The 12,510-nt window shown below is 39.6% G+C and overlaps 1 protein-coding gene across 1 annotated transcript; it reads left to right on the top strand.

Moving 5' to 3' along the window:
• Positions 1–6,165: 6,165 nt before the first annotated feature.
• arfrp1 (ADP-ribosylation factor related protein 1) lies at positions 6,166–11,221 on the top strand. The gene is made up of 7 exons (XM_026930051.3): positions 6,166–6,536; positions 6,708–6,795; positions 6,892–6,974; positions 7,762–7,843; positions 8,137–8,207; positions 8,717–8,817; positions 10,662–11,221. Exons 1-7 carry the CDS (start codon positions 6,444–6,446, stop codon positions 10,747–10,749), a joined length of 606 nt encoding a protein of 201 aa, XP_026785852.1. The 5' UTR covers positions 6,166–6,443; the 3' UTR covers positions 10,750–11,221.
• The last annotated feature ends 1,289 nt before the right edge of the window (positions 11,222–12,510 follow it).

Below are 12,510 nucleotides of genomic sequence, written 5' to 3' on the forward strand. Positions count from 1 at the left end.
TGGGATTGTGTGTGTTGCATAGCACAAGTCCATCTGATTAAAACATGACAATAGAAACAAGCTAATATAAATGGATTACACTTTAATGTCACTAATCAAGGACAATTTCTTAAATGTTACATTAGAATAAACACTGCTACATTGTATATGAGAATGTCTCATTCCCTTATACAGTGTACGTTACTGCTTTTTCCCCCCAGAAAGACAGCAGTTAGTCAGCTAGAATAAGAAGTTATCCAGCAGCATATTTCAATCAACACTTGGTTTTCTTTTCATATGAGGGAGTCAATCTTGAGGCAGAGTTAAACATTCTTAAAAATGTCAAAATTATATTAAAAGTATATTTAGTAGTCTATTCTTTCTCTTGGTTGGTAAACATATTTTAAAAGTTATTGTACTGACTTATTCATGTCATATCTTCTCTGGAGGAAAAGGTTAATGCATATTATGTTAAGCTGGAAGATTTTGTGACTGTTGAATCACAAAATCATCACAACTTACCTGACTAAAAGGACCACACAACTTACCTGACTAAAACCAACCTGCGTTGTAATAGTTTTTGTGAATACTTTCTTTTAACTGTGATATTTGTGAAATTTTCTATCAATAGCATTACCATGTACTTTTCTAAATGTACGCCATCCACTACAAACTTACTCCAACTTACTGCCTATCTGGGTAAATATGCGCATCGTTGATGTTCTCTTGCAGTTCCTGTTCAACTGCTGCCCTCTTGAGTTTGACAAGATCAACAGCAGGTCTGTGAATTCTCAGTGAAGAAAAATCAGAACAGTGTGCCTTTCTAACAGGCATGGAACCTGATGTGGTCTTCTGCTGTTTTAATCTATCCTCGTCAAGGTTAGCATGTTGTGTTCTGAGCTGCTTTTATGCTCACCACAGTTGAAAAGAGAGGTTATTTAAGTTACTGTCAAGACTTCTTGTCAACTCTAACCAGTTTGGCCAATCTCCTCTGACCTCTGACATCAACAACGTGTTTCTGCACAACTGTGTAAAATCTATAAACTAGTTTTTTCTAGTTGTGTATGAAAATCCAAGGAGATCAGCAATTTGTGACAAAGGGCTCTCATACAGGTCATATGGATCAAGAATCAAGATCAAGAATAAGGTCAAGAAAGTTCCAGGTCAGGCACCAAAAAAATCAGATCATAAAGACAGTCCAAAACACAATCCAAAAAATGTGATCAGAGAAATAGGCAAGGTCAAAAATCCAGAAATCAGAAGCATAAACAAGGGACAGACAAAGGCAAGAAGCAGACAAGATGATCTCGCATGGAATTGGCCAAGCTGTTACAGAAGTCCCCCATGATGGGCAGCTCCCAAAGCCAAACCATCCCTGCAGTGAAGTCTTCCTCTAGGTCTGGGGGTTGATCAGCCCATTGTAAGTATTTTCTCCAGTCCTGTTGGTTCTGGGCACAATAAGTATGGAGAAACCTTCCAATCTCATGATTCAGATGTTTGGTTTGGCCATTAGATTGTGGATAATATCCTGAGGATAGACTGATATTTATGTTAAGGCATTTACAGAATGCATGCCATACCTGAAAGGTGAATTGGACTCCATGGTCTGAAACAACATCCTCCAGGAGGCCACAAAACCTGAAGTTTGTGAGGAACAGTGCTCACCGGGCCTGGCGTGGATTCAGTCTCCTGGCTGACTTGATGTACTCCAAGTTCTTATAGTCAGTGAGGAGGATAAAAGGAAATCTCCCCCCCTCTAGCCAATGTGGCCATTTCTCTAATGCTGTTTTGTTGGCAAGTATCTCTCTGTTGCCCATGTCGTAGTTCCTCTCAGCCAGGGTTAGTTTTCTAGAAAAAAACTGCATGGACTAGACCTTAGCTAGATTACCCTGACATTGTGATTACCTTGACATTGTGATTATACCCTCAGGTCAGGGATGCTGCTATGGTGCGGAAATAAAGCAGCGGTCAAAGTTCACAAAGCCAAGGAAGTATTGCAGGCCCTTTATGGTCTTGGGATTGGGCCAGGAAGTCACTGCTTCCACCTTGTTCTGGCCCACCTTACACCAATTTTAATCCAGCATGTACCCCAGGAACTTCACTGACCTTTGGAGAAACTCACACTTTTCAAGTTTTATATAAACGTTGTTTTCAAGAAGGTTTGGAAGTACTGCTCATGCCAGCTGGATGTGTTCGGTCTCCAACTTGGAACGGATCGTGATATCATCGATGTAAACGATAACACATTGATTCAGAAAATCTTGGAGAACCTTGTTAATGAAGGCCTTGAATCAGACGGAGCATTCACAACACCATAGGGCATTACAAGGTATTCATATTGACCAGTGTTATTCATAAAAGCTGTCCTAAGAGATGCAGCTGTTAAGCAGGTTTGTTTCCCATGAGACTCGCTCACCAGGGAGATTCTAAAACAATTGGGTTATTCAAAGACTTGATGCTGATAAATGGTGAGTTTCAGTGTGAAAAATACCAGTTTGCATTTGGAGGGGAATGGTCCACTATGAAACCCGTCAACCCTCCTAAGGTTTTACCATCAAGGGCGTTGGCAGTCACGGGGCCTGTGAGAGGGACAAGAGGTACATTCAGTAACTGAGCTATTTTTTTCATCTATGTAATTCCCAAGCACCCCAGAGTCAATGAGAGCAGGGAAATAGTGACATTTGGAACACCATGATATTTTTGCTGTGAGAGTAATGCACTTATTGTCAATAATGAAATTAACTGTATCACTTACCAGGTTTTGTCTCTTATTTTCCAGTCTCATAGCACACATTGCTCGAAGATAACCCTTTTGACCACAATACAGACAAAGGCCATACCTATGATGTTCCTTCTCTTTGTTGGAAAGGCTAACAAGCAATTTACATTTGTTATCCTTCTGGCACAACCTCAGTTGTGTTGGACATAGTGGTGGGCTATGAATGTGGTCTGCAGGCTCTTAGAAGGTTGTCAGTTTGACTGACCAGCTGAATAAACTGATTCAGGGAAAGAGCATCATCTTTCATGCTAGTTCAGCTTGGAGGGTTTCATTTACAGTAGGCCTTGCCTGAAGACAGTGTTCAGTGCTGGCGATTTGGAAGAACTCCCTCCTTAACCACATCTGCTGGAGCTGTCATGCATGGCTTCCAAGCAGTTGGCCTTGAGGGGCGATGGCCTTGATAGGTCATGCACCTCTTCTGGATTCACTGTGTTATGCAAAGCCTTCTGGGCTCTCAGACTGGTTATATGGCTCTTTGTGCAAAGGTTTACTTAAACAGCGGGCAAAATCAAGAACGTTCCAAGTTCTGATTTTTAATGTTATGTCTACTGAAGTGCTTGTAAGCCCATTGACAAATTATTGCCAAAATCTATTTTCATCCAGTGATTTGTGCAGATTACTTTGTAACATAGTCAGTGACATACTAAACCAATCAAATAGATTGGATCTGGCATTTCTACAGCAGCCTTACAAACATGATTTTTTTTCTATTCCATTTTATCTATTATCTATTTGTTGTCACTAATATATGGTTTGCTAGATGTGTTACTGGCAAATCTAATATGGCTGCTTGAGCACAGTATTGCAGAATTGAGGAATTATTTTCTAACTCTAATGTTTAAGTTGTATCATCATCACACAACCTACCATGACACTAGCTGTGTCTATGTCTGAGAATGACTTTGGAATGAATGGTCTGCAGATCATCTGACCCAACAACAGACAAAAGCTTTTTGATTTACTCATGTAAATTATCTGTATTAGAGAGTGAAACAATGATTATGCCTCTTAAAAGTTTACTATATTTAAGTTGGAAAGTTAAGAAGAATGACTTTCTCACTCATGTGACAAAAACAAGGCTCATGTATACAGTGCTCTCCCATAGTACAACAAACGTGATTTACATAAATGTCTGTCCTACTCCGCAGTGTAACTATCTATGGCTAAGTTTGATAATATAATATATGGGTCCTACTCTGAGAAACTGAGAGATTATAAGCCATGTAAAAATGTGATCATGTAACTGATAACAATTACCTACCTAGTAGGTTACCATGCAGCAATCTTACCTTGGTTGTTATGGCAATTACCAATCACTTATACCTGATTTCTCTAGAGTGCTACTGAGTGGATTTAGAACCAGTGCAGAAAGATATTTGTCAAACCGAATGTGCTGTGTGATGTTTATGGATGCAAACAGCTTGACACAGCTACCCCTGCGGTACTCATCAAACCACAATTACTGAAATTTGCTGAAATCCTGTCTTTATTCAGCCACTAATAGCTGTTTTACTCTCTGTTGTTAAAGATCATGGCATAAAACGGGCAGCTTGAAGTGAGCCATCAATACAGTGGATCAGTCATGATAGAACAGACAATAATGGGCACTTTGGTGACTTTTGTTTCAGTCATGAATTCTTGATATGTATCAAATAAAACACCTGTTGTGCTACGTCAGTGTCTGTTCCTCCAGTATTACGGAGGTTCAACCACACGGTTACACACATTTATTATTGGTGTTCCAATATATAGTGATCATAAATTCCTCATGGGCTTCGACCCACAGCACCTCTACATGACCGACCCTGAGCAGCATGACACCTCCTCAGTCTCCACCCACAGCACCTACAGTATTCCACTTCAGTCAGCACTCAGACAAAAGCTGATGGCTGAGGTGCTCCTGAGCTAAAACTAAACACATCTCTTAGGGTCTAACTGAAACCTCACAAGTTATATGCAGTAGTAAAAAGCATTGAATATTGGCTTTCTAGGTAGCTGGAAAGACTGTGTCTCACACCGGAAAGGCTGGGCCTCAGCAAGTGCCTGATCAATAGTATGTTCTGTAGAATCCTTTACACTTAATGAACCTGAACAGGTTTACACTTTGACTGTATAAGATTTTCATATGTTATCAATTTTTGCCACAGTAACTACTGTACCTTTAAAGCAGTATCCAACATTTCTTTTAAGAGCCATGTAGCAGGTTTTTGACATAAATCGGCCATAAAAACATTGCTTTTTCACAGTGACAATCTTCATACAGTCCAGATTCATACAGATTTATACATACAGATTTTTTTTAGATAATTCTGAGTGACAATAAGCATTGTATCAGTGTGTCAGGAAGGATAGTCTGTGGTGGACTGGCTACTCACTGGCTAAAGTAACTGAATGTAAAGTTGTACTGAATGTGAATTGACTAATGTGAATAGTGTCATGAATAAGTACTTCCAGATCCACAATGTCTTCTACAGTAGCTGGTTGCAGTCAGACAAAAGAATTTTATAAAATATCACTTTTCTGTTTCCATTTCACAGGTTTCTTTTTTATATCTAAATATAGCCAATTAACATTTTCATTTATTCATCTTCAATAACCTCTTTATCCTTGTCTGGAGCCTATCTCAGGAACACTGGGCATGAGTTACTCCCACTTAACAGGATGTATTCACGCCTAACACCCAGAGTTGCCAGGAAAAGCTCCAGATCCACCATGACCCTGATCAGGATAAAATATCTATGTAAATCTTTTCATTAGTTGTTATTTTGCTTTGAGTTTCTTATACAGTCTCCTCTGAAAGTATTGGAATGGCAAGGCCAATGGCACCTTTTGTTTGAACCCACCCATTTTTCAAGTGATTAAAAATATTGGAACATGTAACTGACAGGTGTTTCTTGTTGCTCAGGTGTGCCCTGTTAGATTGATTGTTTAAACAATTAATAGCTCACTGTCTAGGTTTGAGCCCTGGGGTTTTCCTGCGAAGACTGCATTTGTTGTTAAAAAGGATAAACCAAGATGAAGACCAGAGAGCTGTCTATGGGAGAAAAGCAAGCCATTTTGAAGATGAGAAAAGAGGGGGAAATCGTTCAGAGCCATTGAACAAGCAAACTTCAAGGTTTGAAAATCTTCAATATTTTCCAAATTCATAGCCAATTTTTTTCTAAAATTATACATTTTAAAATAATTTATGCATGAAAGGATTAAGTATTAAATCTGGAACTTGTAATAGAATAAAGACTGCCATGCAATCATCAAAATCAGTGCCAGTGGTCTCAAGTATAGAATGTAAACAGTTATTCTCAATCTCCTGACCAATGTCCTTTTATACGCCAGAGCAGTAGGTGGCAGTATACATCTCTTCTGTATGTTCGGGCCCGGCTAATAAGGCAACCGAAGAAGGAGGACACTACAATTCCCACAATGCACCACAGTAAATGTCGTCAAAACGGAAGTGTTAGGCTACTTCAGAGAGGAAATAGTTTGATACACATTGATATATTTCAGATTTCTTTCTACAGTATTATTTATGTATCGACTCTTGTATTCTTTAGCTAGTAATACACTTTACTGTGAGTGAGCTAGCATGTTTAGTCAGCTAAGCTAGCATGATAGTTAATTTACCACCAGTTTATTTTGCTAATGTGATGTGAGCCTAGAAGGAAAAGTCAGTTTGTTACATTTCAGGATGTACACCTTGTTGTCAGGTCTTTACAAATACATGTTTCAGAAAGACGAATATTGTGTTTTGATTCTTGGGCTCGATAATGCTGGAAAAACGGTATGTTTCTTATACTGCTTTATTTCTGTACTTGTATGTCTGACTAGTCGGCGTGATGGCGGAACCTAGACACACTGTGCTGTTTATTTATTCTGTAAAAACCGCACCGATGAATCCACAGGTTCCAGTTTTCACTCAGGAATATTTACTTGACTGTGGTTCATCCCGTAGACATTCCTGGAGCAAACAAAAACGAAATTTAGCAAGAACTACAAAGGAATGAGCCTTTCCAAAATCACCACCACAGTGGGTTTGAACAGTAAGTGGATTTAAAGTCTGTGTAGTGTTTAGGCATATAAACTCATGGCCTATTGCTTTGTGTGTGTATATGACACTGCATGCCTCTCCTGTACAGTTGGCACTATAGATGTGGGGAAAGCAAGGCTGATGTTTTGGGATCTTGGAGGACAAGACGAATTGCAGTCACTGTGGGATAAAGTAAGTGCTCACTTTTTCTGATGGAATTATTTTAAATTGGTACTAGATTGATAAAAGGTGACATTTCTGTACCTATCTGCCAAAATACAGGCTGAGCAGGATCTTTGCCAGTGGTGAAAAGGATCAGGTTTTGAATTACCACTACTATTCATTATCTATTCATTCATTCATTTTCAGTAACTGTTTTATCCTGGTCAGTGTCACGGCGGATTTGGAACCGATTCCAGGAACGCTGGGCATGACGCAGGAATTCACACGTGACTGAGATACTAGTCCATCCCAGCCTTACATTCACACACACACCCACACACATTCACACACTCATAGGGGCAATGTAGAGTAGTCAGCCGTCTGCTGGTGTGTTTTAAGGGGTGGAAGGAAATGTTAGAATTTGGAGGAAACCGTCATGGGGAGGACATGCACAGAAACTCTACACAGACTCTACACAGAGCTCCTAATCTGAGCTCAGGATCGGACCGGGACAGTGGAGCTGTGAGATGGCAACGCTGTGCCACCAAGCTGCTCCTCTCTTTAGACAAGTTATTTAGAAAATAACACAGTAATTTGAAAAGCAAACATTTATTGGCCAATTTAGCTTTTCTTAATTTCTCAGCTGGCAAAGATGGTCTACCAATTTGACCTGCTTGACCTGTGTTTTGGCATCTGGTAGCTGATCAGATCAAGCCGGATTTATCCATTTGTTTTGCTCTGATAGAGTAAAAGTAAACACATTTTTATCCCGTGACCCTCCATTAGCCTTCTGTTTTATATCCTATTTTCCCTCCAGTACTATGCAGAATCTCACGGAGTTATCTATGTAATTGACTCCACTGATGAAGAGCGTCTGACTGAGTCAAAGAATGCCTTTGGTGAGTGTGAAGTTTGTACTAAAGGTACATTAGTCCAGCCTTGGTCATTCAGCTGCTTGATAGTCAAGTTATAACACTTAAAACAAGCAGCTGCATGATTTTGACAGATTTGCTTAAGCAAATATCTTTAAGTGCCAAATTAAATAACGTTTCATATCTGTATCCCTCATGTCCTGCATGTAAAGTAGTTTTGTGGCCATGACATTACTGTTTATTGCTCACTCTATAGACAGTTTTACTGAACTTTTGTTTTCTGTATCAGTGAGAATCTCTTGCATATGTTTCTTCCCCAGAGAAGATGATTAGTAGTGAAGCTCTTGAAGGTGTTCCTCTTCTGGTACTTGCAAACAAACAAGACGTAGAGGTACAAACTCATGTATAAAATACTTCTTCTGATCACACATTTTTGTATAAGGATGCTCCACTCAGATAACTTGTTTTGTTTTTAGTCACTAGGTGGGGCTCTATTTTCAAATTAAAAGCTCCCAACATTGTTGGAAAAGTCTTTTCATGCTGTATTGTTTACCTTTAATCAATATCTACACTATGGTGGTGAAATCTAAAAGTATACCTGTGACTATGCTTTAATAAGTCGTACTTAAATATAAGCTCAAGCACTTGAGGATTATTATTGAACATACATAACCTAGAAAATGATAACGATTAAATGGTAGCCTTACATAATGCATAACTACAGGCAGTATATGGAGCTGGAGTGTAACTTTTTGATATTACTGGCAAATCATACGCAATGAGGCCTGATCTCTTATTAAGATGTTTGTACACATTGTTGCTGTGTGACATAGCCTATGTCCTATAATCTGGCCGTAAATTAAGGTAGAATCTTTTTACCTAGAATTTTTTTCTCCCTAGAATTGTTTGTCTGTACCTGACATTAAGACAGCATTCAGTGACTGTGCACCCAAAATCGGTAAACGGGACTGTCTGGTCCAGCCTTGTACTGCACTGACAGGGTAAGCTTATCCACCCCCCTCCCCTCCCTCTCTCTCTGTCTCACGCTCTCACTCTTGTATTATTTAGTTGTGGGCATAAAAATAGAAGCAAACTCCCCTCCCTATTTCTAAAAAGTAAAGATGCCTTTATATTAAAAATTTAAGCGCAAGATTATCATGCATGTAGTTTACATGTCATGAGGTGCACATTATGTCATGAGGTGCACATTATCACGCAGGTATTTTATATGTCTTGAGATGTACTGTACATTATCACGCAGGTAGTTTACATGTCATGAGGTGCACGTTATCACGCAGGTAGTCTACATGTCATGAGGTGCACGTTATCACGCAGGTAGTCTACATGTCATGAGGTGTACGTTATCATGCAGGTAGTTTACATGTCATGAGGTGCACATTATCACGCAGGTAGTTTACATGTCATGAGGTGCACGTTATCACGCAGGTAGTCTACATGTCATGAGGTGTACGTTATCCCGCAGGTAGTTTACATGTCATGAGGTGTACGTTATCACGAAGGTAGTTTACACGTCATGAGGTGCACGTTATCACGCAGGTAGTTTACATGTCATGAGGTGCACGTTATCATGCAGGTAGTTTACACGTCATGAGATGTACGTTATCACGCAGGTAGTTTACATGTCATGAGGTGTACGTTATCACGCAGGTAGTTTACATGTCATGAGGTGTACGTTATCATGCAGGTAGTTTACATGTCATGAGGTGCACGTTATTATGCAGGTAGTTTACATGTCATGAGGTGTACGTTATCATGCAGGTAGTTTACATGTCATGAGGTGTACATTATCACGCAGGTAGTCTACATGTCATGAGGTGTACGTTATCACGCAGGTAGTCTACATGTCATGAGGTGTATGTTATCACGCAGGTAGTTTACATGTCATGAGGTGTATGTTATCATGCAGGTAGTTTACATGTCATGAGGTGCACGTTATCACGCAGGTAGTTTACATGTCATGAAGTGTACGTTATCACGCAGGTAGTCTACATGTCATGAGGTGCACGTTATCACGCAGGTAGTCTACATGTCATGAGGTGTATGTTATCACGCAGGTAGTTTACATGTCATGAAGTGTACGTTATCATGCAGGTAGTTTACATGTCATGAGGTGCACATTATCACGCAGGTAGTTTACATGTCATGAAGTGTACGTTATCACGCAGGTAGTCTACATGTCATGAGGTGTACGTTATCACGCAGGTAGTCTACACGTCATGAGATGTACGTTATTATGCAGGTAGTTTACACGTCATGAGGTGCACGTTATTATGCAGGTAGTTTACATGTCATGAGGTGTACGTTATCATGCAGGTAGTTTACATGTCATGAGGTGTACGTTATCACGCAGGTAGTCTACATGTCATGAGGTGTACGTTATCACGCAGGTAGTTTACATGTCATGAAGTGTACGTTATCATGCAGGTAGTCTACATGTCATGAGGTGTATGTTATCACGCAGGTAGTTTACATGTCATGAGGTGCACATTATCACGCAGGTAGTTTACATGTCATGAAGTGTACGTTATCACGCAGGTAGTCTACATGTCATGAGGTGTACGTTATCACGCAGGTAGTCTACACGTCATGAGATGTACGTTATTATGCAGGTAGTTTACACGTCATGAGGTGCACGTTATTATGCAGGTAGTTTACATGTCATGAGGTGCACGTTATTATGCAGGTAGTTTACACGTCATGAGGTGCACGTTATTATGCAGGTAGTTTACATGTCATAAAGTACATAAAGTGTTGCAATAATAAAACTGTATCTTGTGTTATTACTGTAATTATTTATATGCTTTTTATCCTGTTGGTTTTTCAGTCAGGGGGTGAACGAAGGAATTGAGTGGATGGTGAAGTGTGTGGTTCGGAACATTCATCGTCCACCTCGACAAAAAGACATTACATAAACTCACATTTGTGTGTGTGTGTCCTGATCTGTTGATCAGAATAGAAGAATTTTATTGCTGTGGTTGCATTTATTCCAGCTTCTTGTCTTACACTAAAGCACCAGCTGTGAAGTACAGGCATGTGCTCGTGTGTAAAGTGGACTGTACATTGATGTTCGTTTTTTTTTTTTTTTTTGAAGTACACATTAATTGAAAGACAGTTTCCTTGATGTGAATTCTGCTGTGGTGCAGATGCTCATCTTGGAGCAAACCTCTCTGTTCAGCAGGATGAAAGTACAAAAATGAGGGGTTTTTCTGTTTATTAACACTAAAATATTATTTAAATAATCTAGACATTCTAAAATGAACATACACAAGTAGGAGTCTTTTTTTTCTTCATTTTGGAACCCTACCAAATGAGATTTTTAACAACTTATATAAATTCTTTAATAAACACCATTGTTGAAAGCAAATAAAGCCTCTGTGACCTCTATTTACTAAAACTGGCCTGTTTCTTTAAGAACTCTCAGGATTTGAACATGCAGGAAATGCATGCAATTCATTACAAGTAGTATTGATTTGCTTTCCAGGATCAAATGTAAGCCTGAAACCAGTCATCTAGTGTCAATCAGTGGGTGTGTCTAATTTGATTAAAGTTATGAGTATTATCTTACACAGTCCCATGTGAGTGTTTATCCTTCTGTCTGTGTGATTTTCCCATCAAACCTAACTTGTGCTGATTCCTTCCTGGGTTGTCAATGTCCCCGGGGTATGAGTCTGCATTTCTTTTTCTCTCCCTTTTTCCCTGGGTACAGTCCTTTACCTTCCTATTTCCTTTAGAGGATTCATAAAAGCGCCTCTTTATTAACCCCTTCAGACCCTGCGTCCACTGGAATGGACATCACATGTTTTTTGTTTTGTTTAAACCAGTAAAATTGTATGCTTTTATAATATGTATAATGCCTGGTCACTGACTGGTCCCTGATCAACCAATCACAATGAAGACATGACCCCTAACTTAATCTGAGAGAGCTTCAGGCATCACATTACACAGGCATGGCTCACCAACTAGATAGGAGGAGGAGTAAGCACCATTTTTCCTGTTATATACTAGTTTATGGTCATGGTAGCCTCATCAACTTGTGTCTATTATAATCTTAATAGTATCAGGTGATAATATTCAAAGTTAGTCTGAAGATCTTTCAGAGATGTATAACAGGATTTTTTTTTTTAAGTTTAATGTCCATCGCAATTGACATCAGGTCTTGAAAGATATCAGCAGGAACCTCAGTATGCCAGGTTGTGAAATTTGTGCAAGCATTTCAGAGCTAAAATGCAGAGCTAAAATTCTAATGTTAATCTTTTATCATGACGATGTTTTGATTATTTATTAATATTATTATATTTTAAAGTGTGGGGGCACAGTGGCCAAGTGATTAACACTGTTGCCTTGTATTTCCGGGGTTGGGGGTTCAAACTGTGTGCGTGGAGTTTGCATGTTCTCCCTGTGCTTCGGGGGTTTCCCCCATGACCCTGTGTAGGATAAGCAGCACAGAGGATGGATGGATGGACGGATGGACGGACGGACGGACGGACGATTTTAGAGTATAAAGTGACGTTCGGTCCAAAAAGTGGACCCTGACAGTGTTAGCAGTTGTTGTAGTTAACAGGTGGTCTGAGTATAGGCAGGATACCGAGAGGGCCAAGATCCCAAAAAATAGACATTCTACATCTCCTCCATTTCAAATTTATGTGGCCCAGTGTCTGGTGAGAGTGCAAAAG

The sequence above is a fragment of the Pangasianodon hypophthalmus genome, chromosome 2, assembly GCF_027358585.1.
Source record: "Pangasianodon hypophthalmus isolate fPanHyp1 chromosome 2, fPanHyp1.pri, whole genome shotgun sequence".
In the NCBI taxonomy this organism is placed as follows: domain Eukaryota; kingdom Metazoa; phylum Chordata; class Actinopteri; order Siluriformes; family Pangasiidae; genus Pangasianodon; species Pangasianodon hypophthalmus.

Excerpts from the sequence above, each read along its gene's own strand:
- arfrp1 (XM_026930051.3), top strand. The coding sequence starts at position 6,444 with ATGTACACCTTGTTGTCAGGTCTTTACAAATACATGTTTCAGAAAGAC. Across the intron at positions 6,537-6,707 it reads TCGATAATGCTGGAAAAACG|ACATTCCTGGAGCAAACAAA; the intron begins GTATGTTTCTTA and ends TTCATCCCGTAG. Across the intron at positions 6,796-6,891 it reads CACCACAGTGGGTTTGAACA|TTGGCACTATAGATGTGGGG; the intron begins GTAAGTGGATTT and ends TCTCCTGTACAG.